Here is a 13,266-nt window from a genome sequence, read left to right as displayed (position 1 = left end):
TGGACTGCTCAAAAAGATCCTGGGGGGAGGTGGGTGTGTGCATTCCCATAATCTTCACTGCCGTCGGTCAAGTAAATGACTACAAGCAATATCCCTGACTGCACTGAGCTGAGCATCGGTGTTTTATTGCTTGTGAATTCAACTTTATGATTAGAGGAAGATGTTTTATAAAGTTAAATATCTTTCTTTAACTTCAGGATTGAAAATCTTGCAGTGTGCTCTCACAGTTACACCAGAGAACTATATCAAAATGATAAAAATGTCTCAGTTAGAGAGCCTCTTCTCACAAGCCTGCCTTTCACTTCAGTATTATTCCCTGAAAGAGGAAGTACACCTTGTTCCCTCATGCAAATATTTACAGCAACTGCTGGGGTATCAATGATGGGTGGGGCAGTGCAGCGCTGGGTACTCCTTCCTTCCTTATTGTGTTTTCAGGTCAAATCGACTGATAAACCGTGTGAAGTTTCCTGTAAGTACTCACTGCCTTTGCGAGCAGAAGAATAAATGATTCACCACAAACTTGCAGCCTCCGCCCTGTGAAAACTGCACTTTTTCATCTGCATGTTCACCAGCCGACATGTGCTTATAGTGTGCGCCCGCCCCCCCCCCCCCCCCCCCCCCCAGCCTCCACCACCACCACCAGCAGAGACCACAGGCATGGCCTATCCTGCTCACAATGAATCATGCGATGTGAAGTGAGACAGGAAGGAAGAGAGAGAACGACAGCATTAAAATTCGTGATGAGGAGGCCTGCGTGGTGTTCTCCCTGCTCAATCTGTACACCTCCTGTCTCCTGGCAGGTTGGAGCCACTAGCACACCACACTGCACAGACACACAAGCTGCCGCCCCTGGCATTGCCACAATTTGATGTGCCATCATAGCCAGCATGTTCCCGGAGCTTGTTTTTATATTTGTGTGCTAATATGCCTGGTTAGTTTTAATGTGGGTCTATTTACCCGTTTTGAATAGTGGCAGGGAAATGTTGTCAAGGAAAACTGAGCTGCTAAATGTACAAATCCTGCAGAGCCTCTGGTCACGAGTTTCACCAGCACACACCTTGTCATACTACAAGAGAGATCTTTGTACCGGTTGCATGGGTGAGACACGTGTTCTCTCTGGGCTGCAGGTTTGTGTGTATTTTCAAGATGACACATGTTCTCTTTCATGTGAGTTAAATTGCTCCAGATGCAAAGCAAAGTACAAAGCCTTGAGCGCTCATCTCTGCTGGTGACACCCTTCAGACAGGATGTGGGGGCAGAGGAGGTGGTTTCACTTTGACTGATTTATCACCTCAGGCACACCTTATCTTTGGATTATTATCTCCAGGTGAAATTTACCACGCAGAGCAATCTCAGGAACTTACGTGGAAGCGTGGAGGACCTCGACCATCAGTTATTTTGAATGCATTGTACCAGAGAAAGTACAGTACGGTGTGTGAGAGAGATGGAAGATAAAGACGAGGGGGTGGGTGGGTGGGAGGTGTTACCCGGCGCTGATTGGTGCACCCAAGCTCGACACACTCACAGTCTAGAGCGTGGGAGGCTCTGCAGGCTGGAAAACGGGTCTATGCTCCACTGAGGTGTGTGGGCATCGCTGACTTTGAGATTCAGTGGAGTTAATCCACAAAAAAAGAAGAGGGAGATGTGTTCGGCAGAGGCAGCAGCAGTGGTCCTAATCACACAGAGGCCCATGCATGTGTGTGTGTCCGTCTCCCTCCATGCCGAGCCCCAGAAGGCAGGCTGAAGGGCCATGTGATGCCACCCACTCTCAAGTGCAGTGCATGGCAGGGCTGGCGCTAGATCCTGCGGAGCGGGTGGGATGAGCTCAGATATTGGAGGCTGGCACTGGCTGAGAACAAGGCTTAGCTCTGGGAGGTGGGGAGGGGGTTGGCATTACCACTCGCTGCAGCACAGACTTCAAAACGCAGCAATCCCTGCTTAAAATCCAACAGCACTGTAAATACTGTCAGGTGGAGTTGCTTACAGTCGAGTTGATGAGAACAGCTTGTTGAGAATAGTGCAAGGAGGATCTGAATATTCAATTTACATACCCATGGTTAGGCGTAATTGTCCCACATTTTAATTTCCTCGTCTTAATGAGCCAACTGCTCACCATAAGAATCAATATTTATGAACCGTTATGTTAAGGTCTGTAATGGCTTCTAATTACGTGAGGAAGGAGAGAGATGCATCTGAAAGGGAAGGCAGTTAAGAATCAGGGCATCCTGCGTGATTCCAGAACGAGTTGAGAACTGAGAGAGAATTTGACAACCCGATGGCTCCGCCGTACTGTTTGGGAGCATGAGTCCTGCCAAACGGACGCTGTATGCCTGATAGAGCTCTTTGTTGCCTTGAGAAGCAAAGGGAGGTCCCCTCATTCAAATTCAAAGGAAATTCTGAGAAAAGGGGATCCAAGAAAGTAGACAATGTACTCCCATTCAGTTCTCGGAAGATGCAGGATACAAGATCTCGGCCAATATCGCTGTGAGGAAAGAGACCCTCGTGTGCCATTGTGTGACTAATATTAGGCGTCACGTGGAGATGTAATTCATCTTCAAAACTTAACAAGTCAGTCTGTATTATTAGCTGCCAGAACCGTGACCCGAAGCACGGGGCAACAGTTGGGAAGGAGAGTCTAACCCACATGATCGTCTCTAGCAGCCCGGTCACGAGACTCTCCTCTCAGCCAGAGCTATGCAAGTCATCCCACACATAACGGGCCTCTGCCCACCGAGCAAAACCGCCCCCCACTCTCACTCTCACTCCACCAACTCAGCCTGAAGCTGCTGTACAGACAGTGGACACTCAAAGTAAACACTCAATCTTTACTTCATACTCATTTTCTGTTTATTGGAAAGTTCACCCCAAAATGATAATTCACTCATACTCACCCATATGCTGATTGAGGAGTGGGTGAAGTGTTTGAGTCAACAAATCACTGCTGGAGTTTCAGGGGTAAACAGTGTAGGAGCCGAATCCAATACAACTGAAGATATTAGGGACTTATCTTATCTTAAACTTTTCTTTTATTGCTAATAAGTACTAAACACAAGGGAGAGGTGTGGCTGACAGGAACGGCTAAGTTTCGCTTTCAGGTGTTCAGTCATAAACTCGTCAATTTTGACCTCATGAAAAGTAAAAGTATAACCAGAGTCACTGGGATTTATCCTCAGGTGACTATGAATATCTGTAAAAGAAATGCGCGATAATCCATTTAATTGCTTTTGAGATACTAGTGCAGCGCCTGTTCTAAACCTGCCAGTTTGGAATGGCCTGCTCTCTTTGTGTTAAAGCTCCGGAGCTACTTCAGAATCATTCCTTGTCTTCAGTGAGTCCTCCTCATACAGGTCAACAATGCACTGTCACTTTTTTATTGTTTGTGTGCTGGACGTTGTGTGCAGAGCTTATTATAAACAGTCTGTGGTGCAAAGGGAAGTTAGTATTTTAGAGGACATCTAAGCAACAGACACCTTCTTCAGACCCTACTTTTCAAAATAAAATTCTGTAATTCAGCCTGATATATAAAGCATTGCAGCAACAAAACGGATGTTGTGCTTTTACTTTGTAGAGAAATTGCAAAAGAGGAAGTGATCATATGAATGTAAGTGCTATGACAGAGATCATCAGAATGTCTGTGTCAGTTTAATATGGTGATATAAAATATTAAAACTATCAAAATAATCTGGCTGTGATTTTGACCAGTGGTTTGACCCAGTTTCCGACCATTGCTGTAGTTTATTAGACAACGTATGACTGACGCCCCAACAGGCTGTTGAACTGGTCGATTGTTTATTCAACTTTTGTTAATATTTAACGTCCCGCTTGTTCAAATTCTACCAGATTCAACACTGCTCTTCCCGGAGCGTATAACAATACACATGCCAAGTATGAAGTGGATAAAATGAACGCTTCGTGAGATATGCGATACACACACAGACAGACATAAGTTTGTGGAAATAGATTTCCATGACAAAAGTGCACTGAAACATCCCTCACAGCTCGCACCATACAGACTTTCAATATTTATAAAATCATGGTTCCTTGTACAAAACCAGGGATGATAATCTGACTGGAAGCCTTTAGAAAAAGCTTTAATGCACCAGGATGAAACCTTTCTTACTGAGCTATTCTCATGAGCTGTTCGTTTCTCTGCGTTAGAAGATTAAAAGAAGCTTTGAGTAAATTAATCCTAACATATCTACAGTGACGAATACATGACTAAACCTCTATGTGAATATCCTCTGAATCGTGTGTATGCTAAGCTTCATTCCATTTGTCTCGATGTGTGACACGCCCTCACTAGATTTAACCAACGTAGGGAATGAGAGGACATTTCAAAGACTGGTTCCACGCCTAGGCGTCCATTCTCTTGCTGGTGAACAAGCGTCCCTGGAGGAATGAGGCAGAGTTGCAGCTCTCGGTCAGGAATGCTGCCCCACTTCTCAGTTCACCCCAAAGAATCTCAACTCCCTAACCTCAGACCCGTTTTGGTGGGATTTCTCCCCTCATTCAGCTCTGTCTCATTCAATAAGCCGACCCAAGATAAATCACCTCCCATTAATGCTGAGTCTTATAAATCAGAGTGTCCTATTCAAAACTTCAGACTGCCTCTTAAAGGGGCGCGGCCCAAATTGTCCACATGATGACCAGTTTATTTGTCTGGGGGAGCGTTGCACGGCCTGTGAAAACATCGTTATAGCATCTTTTAGAGCTCAGTGTGAGCTTTGTGTAGTCTGACAGAAAAACCCAGTGATGTCATAGTGATGTCATGAATGTAAACTAGTTTGCAGCTTGCAGACACTTTTAATGGGAAGCCCGCGTCAGGAGAATGACGGTGGGTCATTTAAAAGGGCGTCACTATTTCCCAAGCAGAAGAGGTCATTATAGGAATTATGAGATCAAACCTTTTTGGAACTTTAGAGCAGATTTTCGGCCTCTGCTGCATTTTGACCATTATTTCAGTGGGTGAGATGTTCATTCACTCCTCTAATGCAACTCATGGCCTCCTGTAAGGCCTTTAAAAGTCTCTAATCTAACTCGAGATAACACTGACGTTCACTTTGTTTATTTTCACGGGCTGAGTGTTATGGGTAAAACAACCTGATTACAACAGTTGAAATTACAGGCTTCATTGTGTGTTGTGTCTTGTTAAGTTCTAACAGTAATGTCTCCCATAACCATCTGCTTTAGGGCCCTGCTAGAAAAAAGAAAGGAAGGCTAGAGATGGGAAGAAGACGCTGGTAAAAAGTGTATTGCAGTGTTTTTACATATTCCTAGATTCTTATAAAATACCCTAAAACTCTCAAAGCGCAGTACTGATTAAAAAATATTACTTACAATCCTAACAATATGTAAAAAAAGACACAGACACACCATGTTTGTAACAATAAACTATTTTTTTCATATTTACATCTGTACCTAATGTGCAAATTAATAATTTAAAGTAGTGTAAAACTCTTAAAGGAATACAAAATCATATCTTACAGTCCTAACATGGTGGGAGTCCATGAACTGGTCACATAGGAACAAAGAGGAGCATCACTGTAAATGTGTACAGGAGAGAGACAGAAGTGAACCGAGGGAGCAGTGGACATCCTTGGCCAGGACACACACTTAGTTAAGGACAGCATGGTACATTATCCAAGCATCACCAGAACAAACAGCAACACAAACACTGCATCTTTACAGTAGTCATGTCGAATGAGCAGAAAGCACTTGGAGGCCCGGGGCTTCACAAACCCACTGATTGATTAAAGCACTGATGATCACAAAGGCTTGAGGTGCTCGTAGCAGCAGGTGCTTCTTTTAAACGGCCTCTAGATATGGAGGAAGAACACACAATCTCACACTGGACGGGTGACACATGTATACTGCAGGTCACCACATAGTGCCTATAGCATGATTGCACATCGTGTGGCGTGTGTAGAGGGGGAAGAGACACGTAATCACACGTCAGACAAATACGCATCGGCCTGCTCTCACTACCCACAATTCTTCTCATCTAACACATCGACTGAATAAAGTAGTTAATAGGCGACTCAGAGACACACACCATAAAACACTGCATATTTGGAAAGCAATTTGTCCGATGCACATTGTTCAGTATTTGGCACAAAAAACAGTTGGAAAATTGGAATCAAATTTTTTTAAGAAGCCAGTTTTGGCAGTGCTTGTGGTCTTTAGGAGGTCGACTACGGGCAAAAATATGAAATGAAATCCTGCAACATATTTTGCGTCCGACTCTGATACAGCTAACCCTTGCACTGTGGTAACGACGAAGGTTAACACGTAACAAATGAGAGTTTTACATGTCATCCTAATCCAACATTACAACCTATGATGCTTACACGTTTTTATTCCTGTAGTTCAAATTGTTTACAAAAGCACACCGTGACAATCCTTTACAATTTACAAGACACAGATAACCTACAGTAATTATATTATTGGTGCATAGACAAAACTGGGAGAGGGTGTAGCAAAAATCACCAATTTATTGCTTTAAAGTCTAATATCAATCTCCCATTGAATTTACTTTGATTGCAAAACAACTACAAATTTTCCACAGAGATGTTGAGGAACCTAGCAGAGGTATTGCATTAAAACTGATTAAAAGAGCTAAAATGTTCCCTCCAGATAAGATGCAAATCTTTTTAAACTTTGAAAAATAAAGACCTTTCCCTCACATACAGAGAGTTACATCACAGAGATGACTTTTACTCTAAAACAAGTAAAAGACTAAATTCAATGAGACAGAAATCAAACTAAACAATCGCACAATATCTGGCCAAAGCTGCTCACTGTTTCAAGTTCTGCATCCCCCATCATAAAGTAATAATCTTTACCAACAAGGGAAGGGTGACAGGAATACAAGAGCATTCTTCAACAAAATAGGAAAATGTTTGCCATCATGATATTCTTGATGCAGAGTGCAGATGGTGTCTTCCCTCAAGTCTCCTGTGGCCTTGCTGACAAGTGGCTGAAGTGGCGGTGATGGCTACGCAGGCCTCTGCACCTTGCACTCCCTCTCCCTGCGTTTTAGCTCCTCCCTGTAGCAGTAGGAGCAGTAGTTTTCTGTCTCTGGCCTGCCGTAGAAGGAGCAGTTCTCCCTCTTGCAGCGGCGCTGCTGAAAGCAGTACAAAGGGCTTCCAGAGCTCCGCCCTTTGGTTTTGTCTTGGTTGAGCCAGGTGTGAGATGAGTTGTCCTCATCAGCAAACTCCAGGCAGTCCTGAATGTCTCCCGCATCAAATCCATTGGTGTAGGTGTGGGACTTGTGTTCGCCCGGCATATTGTAGGCCAGGGTGTCCATGGTGTTAACAGTGCGGACCCCTGACAGGCGAGCAGGGCTGTAACTCTGCGATGAGAGTGTGCGGTTCTGCTGGGGGTAGGTGGCGCATGTCTTTAGGGTGCCCACCACAGGCTTATAGGGGTCATCTTGGAAGATGGAGGTTTGCATGTTGACATCTTGTATGTGAATCACACTGTGCCTCTGGATGGGCGGTGTATGGCTGTAGTGGGCAGACACAGGTAAAGGCCCAGGTCTCTTAGCACCAATACTGGGGGAGGAGTAAGGCGCAGGGGCTGGGTGGGAGACATGGTGTGAGGCTGTTGGCGGTGTGAGGGGGGGCACTGGGACACATACTAGGGGGGCTGCAGGAATGGGACTGTTCCTTCCCGGCATCTTGAGACCCAGCGGGGGCTGTGAGTTGTGGTTGTAGGTGTGTGTGTGGTGGGGCAGGACAGGAGAGCAGCTCTCCGGAGGCGAGCTGTCCGATCTCTCCCTCTGGAAGACACTCTCATGCTCAGGTTTTTTCGCGGCCACCTCATTAGTGGTGGGGGGCTTCTTCTCGGCCTCCTTCCTCTTCTGCTCCTGCTCTTGGCTGAATCGTTCCTGGGCGTTGGTCAGATAGTAGTTGATCATCTCCTCGTGGAACTGGTGTCGATGGCTGGTGAGCAAGAGGCCGGCGAAGATGAACTTGCGCTCCCCCTGCATGGCGGCCCGCAGAATGTTGAGGCTGAGCTTGACATCGGTGCTGTATTTCCAGTTTTCCATGATCTTGTCCCCTGAGACTCTCCCTGCACTGTCCTGTCTCTCCGTGGGGGAGGAGCTGGAGGGTCTGTCTGTAGGAGAGGGACTAGTGGCCTTTTCAGAGGAGGTAGAGCTGGCTGACTGGCCCGACTCCTCCTTGCTTCCTTTGTTAGTCTTAGACTCCTTCTTCTTTGCTTTCTCCCCTCCGTTCTCCCCACTACGACCTGAGCCAGAATTGGATTTGTTCATTTTGCCGTGCACAAGGCCACCCAGCCCTCCCATGTTCTTCTTCAGCTTGATTCCCAGGGTTTTGCTGAAGCTACCTAGTTTGTTGGCTACGGAATCAGCTCGGCTCTTGTCTTTGTCCTTGCGCTGCTTGTCCTTGTCCTTCTCTTTGCTGGGCTTGCCCGTGTTGACATTAGAGTTGCTGCCGACAGACTCACGGTCAGAGTCCATGGACTCTGCCAGAGACTGGACGTCCTCACCTGCAGAGGCTGTGGGAGACTCTGGCTGAGCCAAGGGAGCCTGCACAGAGACGCACAAACACACACACAGCAATGAAGAAAACACAGATCAGAGCAGAGGTGATGATGTTTCAGGGTCAACTTCATTAAATTTTGATTTCTGCACTTTACAGAATTTCATGGAATTTTGATTTCAGGTATTTAGAAGTGGAGAGTTCTAAAATATTTCTATAAGTATTCAAATTCACACACACACACACACACACACAAGAGCTAATTTGCCTGTAATCTGAAGATTCATATTCATTACACACATAAATGCCGAAGGTTTATTGCCTTCTGACAGTAAATAACACTGACTGATTGGACTCTGTGGTTTAAAGAACATCTGGAATGGAGGAGTCTCTCCCGAGCTAAATTAACGGCCACGAACGCCTCACGAGCAAGAAAATAAAATTACCCTTGTTTCAGATGGAATTCGAATCCATGTTACATTCATGTAGTTGTGCAGCAAGTTGAGTTTGGCCTCCAGAGACAAGATGAGACTGTGGGAGAAAATATATTCACGATTATAAACAAGCAGTGTGATGTAGGAGTCTTCATGGCATCAACAGTGCGCTTAAGGGTCTAGTGCAACATGTAATTTTGGAAGTTTCAGATTTTTAAAGGTTGTACAAAGAGGTGCTATTAGAAAGTAGTTAAAGCATCTTCTCCCTATATATCTGTATTCTCCATTCTGCAGCTTGTATAAAGATAAGCTAACCCCCTGACCGGCAGGAATGTGAAACAGAAACCCTTACACAAAGCCTTTGCTAAACTCAGAGAGGGTGTTGCTGCTTTAGTGGGGCCATTCCTGGAAAACCCTATGGATGACTGACGTGACTCACAATTTGTTCTCTCTCTGCTCACTCTTTGAAGTAACCTGAATCCGGAGCCCGTAATCAAAGTTAAATCCCCCACATATATACAGCCTTGTGTGTGTAGACTGGACAGAACTGCCATCGCCTGCGGATTTTACCCTCTCACCTTCTCTCCGAGCTGCTTTCGTAGTCACTTGCTCTGTTGATAAGCATCAACACGCTGTGATATACTATACAGGACTTACTTGGCTAGCTTGGTGTTATCGTTGTCGTCCCTCCCCCAATCCCAGTCCCTGCCAGGGTCCACGGCAAAATGGAGTGCCAGCAGCTTGTGCTCCGAGTCAGTCAGAGGGATAACAGCTGGAAGAGATGAGATTAACAAAAGGTTACTTCCGTGTCGCCTCACCGACGGAGACTACATCGCACGCAACCCGTTCTCCCACAAGACCGTTGTGGTGTCAGAGCTGAGTTGACACCACAAGGCCTCACAGGAATGATGCCATGTTAATTATCCCAGATGCCTGTCAGTATGGGTTCAAGCAGAGGTGGGCAACCTCCAGCCTTGGGCCCATATACGGCCTGCATCAGTAATACAAAACAATTCTCATGACAAGAAAACAACATGAAATAATAGACAATATGTCCTTCACGGTGGTCTCTTCTGGGCGTATCAGGTGAAAACAACAACTGATTAGGTGTCATCAGGCTTTCTGCAGGTTTCCACAGGTTACATTTTTAGGACCCTTTTCAGACCATAATGAGTGAAGTTTTAGCCCTATATGTCAAATACAACAGATATGAAGGGATATGGGAGTCCCACATTGACTTACACAACCAATAACGCTTGAAATGTTATTTTTATAAAACTACAGTCAGAGACATTATGCATCATCTCTCAGGCATCCAAGGAGAGTGCACTCCAACAAATTCTGACCTTGGCGTTGTGCAGACTGGCAGTTATCAGTTCCACGTTGGTCTTGTTTGTAGTTTTATTACAGAATGCTAATATCTGTATCATTGAGAAAGAACTGCAACACAAATGGGCATTAAAAACTATATTCAAGACCTACCTAAACAAATCTAACACCTAGTAATCCATTCAGCGGATTTTGTGAAATCTTGTTTACAAACAAACAGGGGTGTACCTCCTTGGCACAGGTAGTGAAAAAATGAATCTAAACTTGGCATGATGAGAGAGCAGCTTTGATTTATAGAAACTGAGTATGTCTTCGGCTGATCGGAGCTGCACATGATTCATTGGTTTGGTAATAGAGTGCAATCAGACACAGGAGTACAGGTTAAGAGCAGGAGAGGTGAAGAAAAGTCATTCATCCTCCACTGATATGATCGGCTCCTTACTGGGAGGAAGAGGTTTTCATCACTAATCACTGGAGAGCATAAAACAGACACCCACACGTGCTTGCTCGCGTGGCTTCCTAGTGTGGGGGCTGTTGTCCACATGACGGCAGAGAGAGGCAGGCTGTTCAGGCCGAGGACATTCCAGCCTTCCCTGTCAGCCCCAGATGGAAGATACAGTCTCCTCCCTGCCTCATCAATTCTTCCACTGCCAAGAGGCTGCTCTGCAGGCTCCACACAGACATGGACACCAGCAGCAACTGCCCCTACTGCATCCCCGGTGGAACTGCAGGTCAAAGCCCCTCTCCATCCCTGTCGTGTCTCTTTCTGACGGCCTGTGTTCGGGTGCAAAGCACACGATGAAGCGTGCTCGGTGTCAAAATACTGGTGCTGCATGTATTTTGATGATGCCTCAAGTTCTTTGAACAGCCACACCCGGGCGAGCACATTTAACACTGTCAACATTGCTATTTATTTTTATCTCACACCATCAGTCGGAAGCTAAGGAAACACATTCCACTGTATCACTAGCAGCACTGCTGACGGACTAGACTTGTTGAGAAAGATATCTGCCCTAGAATGTCAGGCTGGGTAAATGACTGCCAACGACAATGCATCTTATATCATCGACTTAAAATGAGGGACTGAGTAATAGCTGCAGCCACAGAGACAAATACGAGCATTGGCAGGGCAAATCTGAAAAGTGGGAGGGAAAAGAAGTGGATTTACTTGCAGAAGGTTCTTTCCTAGAATGCACAAGGGCAATATAATTCAAAATCACACACACACACACACGCACACGCACACACACACACACACACACCATAACACCATAACACCAGTTATATAGCTCCCACTCAGTTCCCACTCAGGTCATGCAGCAGGCAGTGGAGGTCTGTGTCCCGGCTCCCACGATGCAGCTGTCTTTCTTTCTCCCCATTCCAGAGTGCTGTGTGTGCTGTTGTTCCCGCTTTGGGCCCGGTCCAGATTCACAGATTCAATGCTGCCAATTGAGCTCTGGGGGACTAAAGTGTGCTGTAATGTATTTACTATCCCTGTTGGCAGCCTAGTTGCGTCGTCCTTGAATGACCCGACTCCCATAGCTTATGCATGGATGACATCATAGCCCTCTGTGGTATGCGAGCTGTGTACTCAGCATCATAGTTGCTAGCCCGCCTCGCCTTGCTCAGTTTACATCTCTGAATCGCAGGGTTGGGGGGGGGGGGGTCCAGTCTGAGCGATAGGGAGGGAGGGGGAGACTTGGGTGTACTCAGTGAGGAAACAGCTGTTGGAAATGAGGTAGATATCCTTTCTATGAATTTATTCACATGAATTGGTTGGATATAGATATATTTAACTTGTCTTTTTTTACTGTGCAGCCCTCAGTTCCATCCTGCCATGTGCCGTGAGAGCAGAATGAGAGTGAGTCCTCCCTCGTCGCTCACTCCCTTCTATGAGCAGAGTCTCCCGTTACGAGCTTTGATTCAGAGCAGGAGCAGTGAGCCAATGTTTCCTATGTTTTGCGATTCAAGAACAATTTGTACTGTCTGGAAAACGCACAAATTTGAATTCCTGACTTTGGTCAGTCCGCACAGCTGCAGATTTTAAAGGGGCCTAATTCACCAGAGTAAACAGCAGTCGTGCATATAAACAAGCCTGAGCTTTTTCACAGCGGAACCGTGGTGGTAATTACATCACATTTGAAGTTACACATGAAACCACAACACATAACGTTTTAATTGTGATTGCCATGTTGGTTTAATTACAACGAGTGCATGGTGAGTAATACACTGGGTGTCTTTAATAGATAGAGGAGGGGGCTTGCCAGACCTGGATGGGTACACTGCGATGTTATGTACTGTAGGTGGTCTTTGTGTAAAAGACCACCATTTACTTAATTCACTTGGGTGTCAGAGGGTTGGTGATGGGATGCCAACGAAAACCTGGAAGTGTTTTGGTACTGGGACCAGAGCTTGAAATCGTTTCAGAGTTTTCCAGAGGGCCAGTTCCACTTCTTACGTCATTTAACCACAGGAGCGCAAACAAGCTGATAAAAGACACAGCCAACGGCATCTGCTGAGGAGCCGATCATTATCACACAGCAGGTGAGCGGTAAATGGGCTGATAGAAAGCATAGTCATGTGCACAAGGACTCTGGGTTCACCTGATGAACTCACCAGGGAAACCACTTGACTGCTCTTTTGGGAGACACTCAGAATATAAACAAAAAGTTTTAACCATCAGCAGTAACCTTTGACTTCAGTCACCCCTCCCTTGTTGTTTTTTCACCATCCACCATCAAAACAGCCCCAGCAGTCATGCAGGCCGGCCATAAAAGGGGCAGTAGCGTGACGTGTCAGTGTGATTTAGAATCAGGTTACTGGGAGGGACTGCTATAATCTTCCATACAGAGGGCTGAAGAAAGAGCCAGTATTCTAACCCAGCCTCTGGCACCTGAACACACACAGGCCCGATGCCCCTCGGATGCTCTTCGCTGTGCTGGGGAAAACTGAGAGCAGCCCTCCACCTGAGACGTCCACACAGTGGCCTGACTGTCAGC

General features: G+C 45.9%; 1 protein-coding gene across 3 annotated transcripts in view; it reads right to left on the bottom strand.

Annotated features, from left to right (window-relative positions):
• Window positions 1–5,375: 5,375 nt before the first annotated feature.
• Window positions 5,376–13,266, bottom strand: part of otud7a (OTU deubiquitinase 7A) — a 43,442-nt gene continuing 35,551 nt past the window's right edge. For all 3 annotated transcript variants that reach the window (XM_034587459.1, XM_034587460.1, XM_034587461.1), the window contains exons 11-13: window positions 9,596–9,710; window positions 8,951–9,035; window positions 5,376–8,551 (exon numbers count right to left, since the gene is read on the bottom strand). In XM_034587459.1, the coding sequence (XP_034443350.1) occupies window positions 6,995–8,551; window positions 8,951–9,035; window positions 9,596–9,710 (1,757 nt within the window). In that variant the 3' untranslated portion in view covers window positions 5,376–6,994. The remainder of the gene's footprint in view (window positions 8,552–8,950; window positions 9,036–9,595; window positions 9,711–13,266) is intronic.

The sequence above is a fragment of the Hippoglossus hippoglossus genome, chromosome 6, assembly GCF_009819705.1.
Source record: "Hippoglossus hippoglossus isolate fHipHip1 chromosome 6, fHipHip1.pri, whole genome shotgun sequence".
Classification (NCBI taxonomy): Eukaryota; Metazoa; Chordata; class Actinopteri; order Pleuronectiformes; family Pleuronectidae; genus Hippoglossus; species Hippoglossus hippoglossus.
Note: the sequence above shows the minus strand (reverse complement) of the source record. Positions and strands in the feature narration are given on the sequence as shown.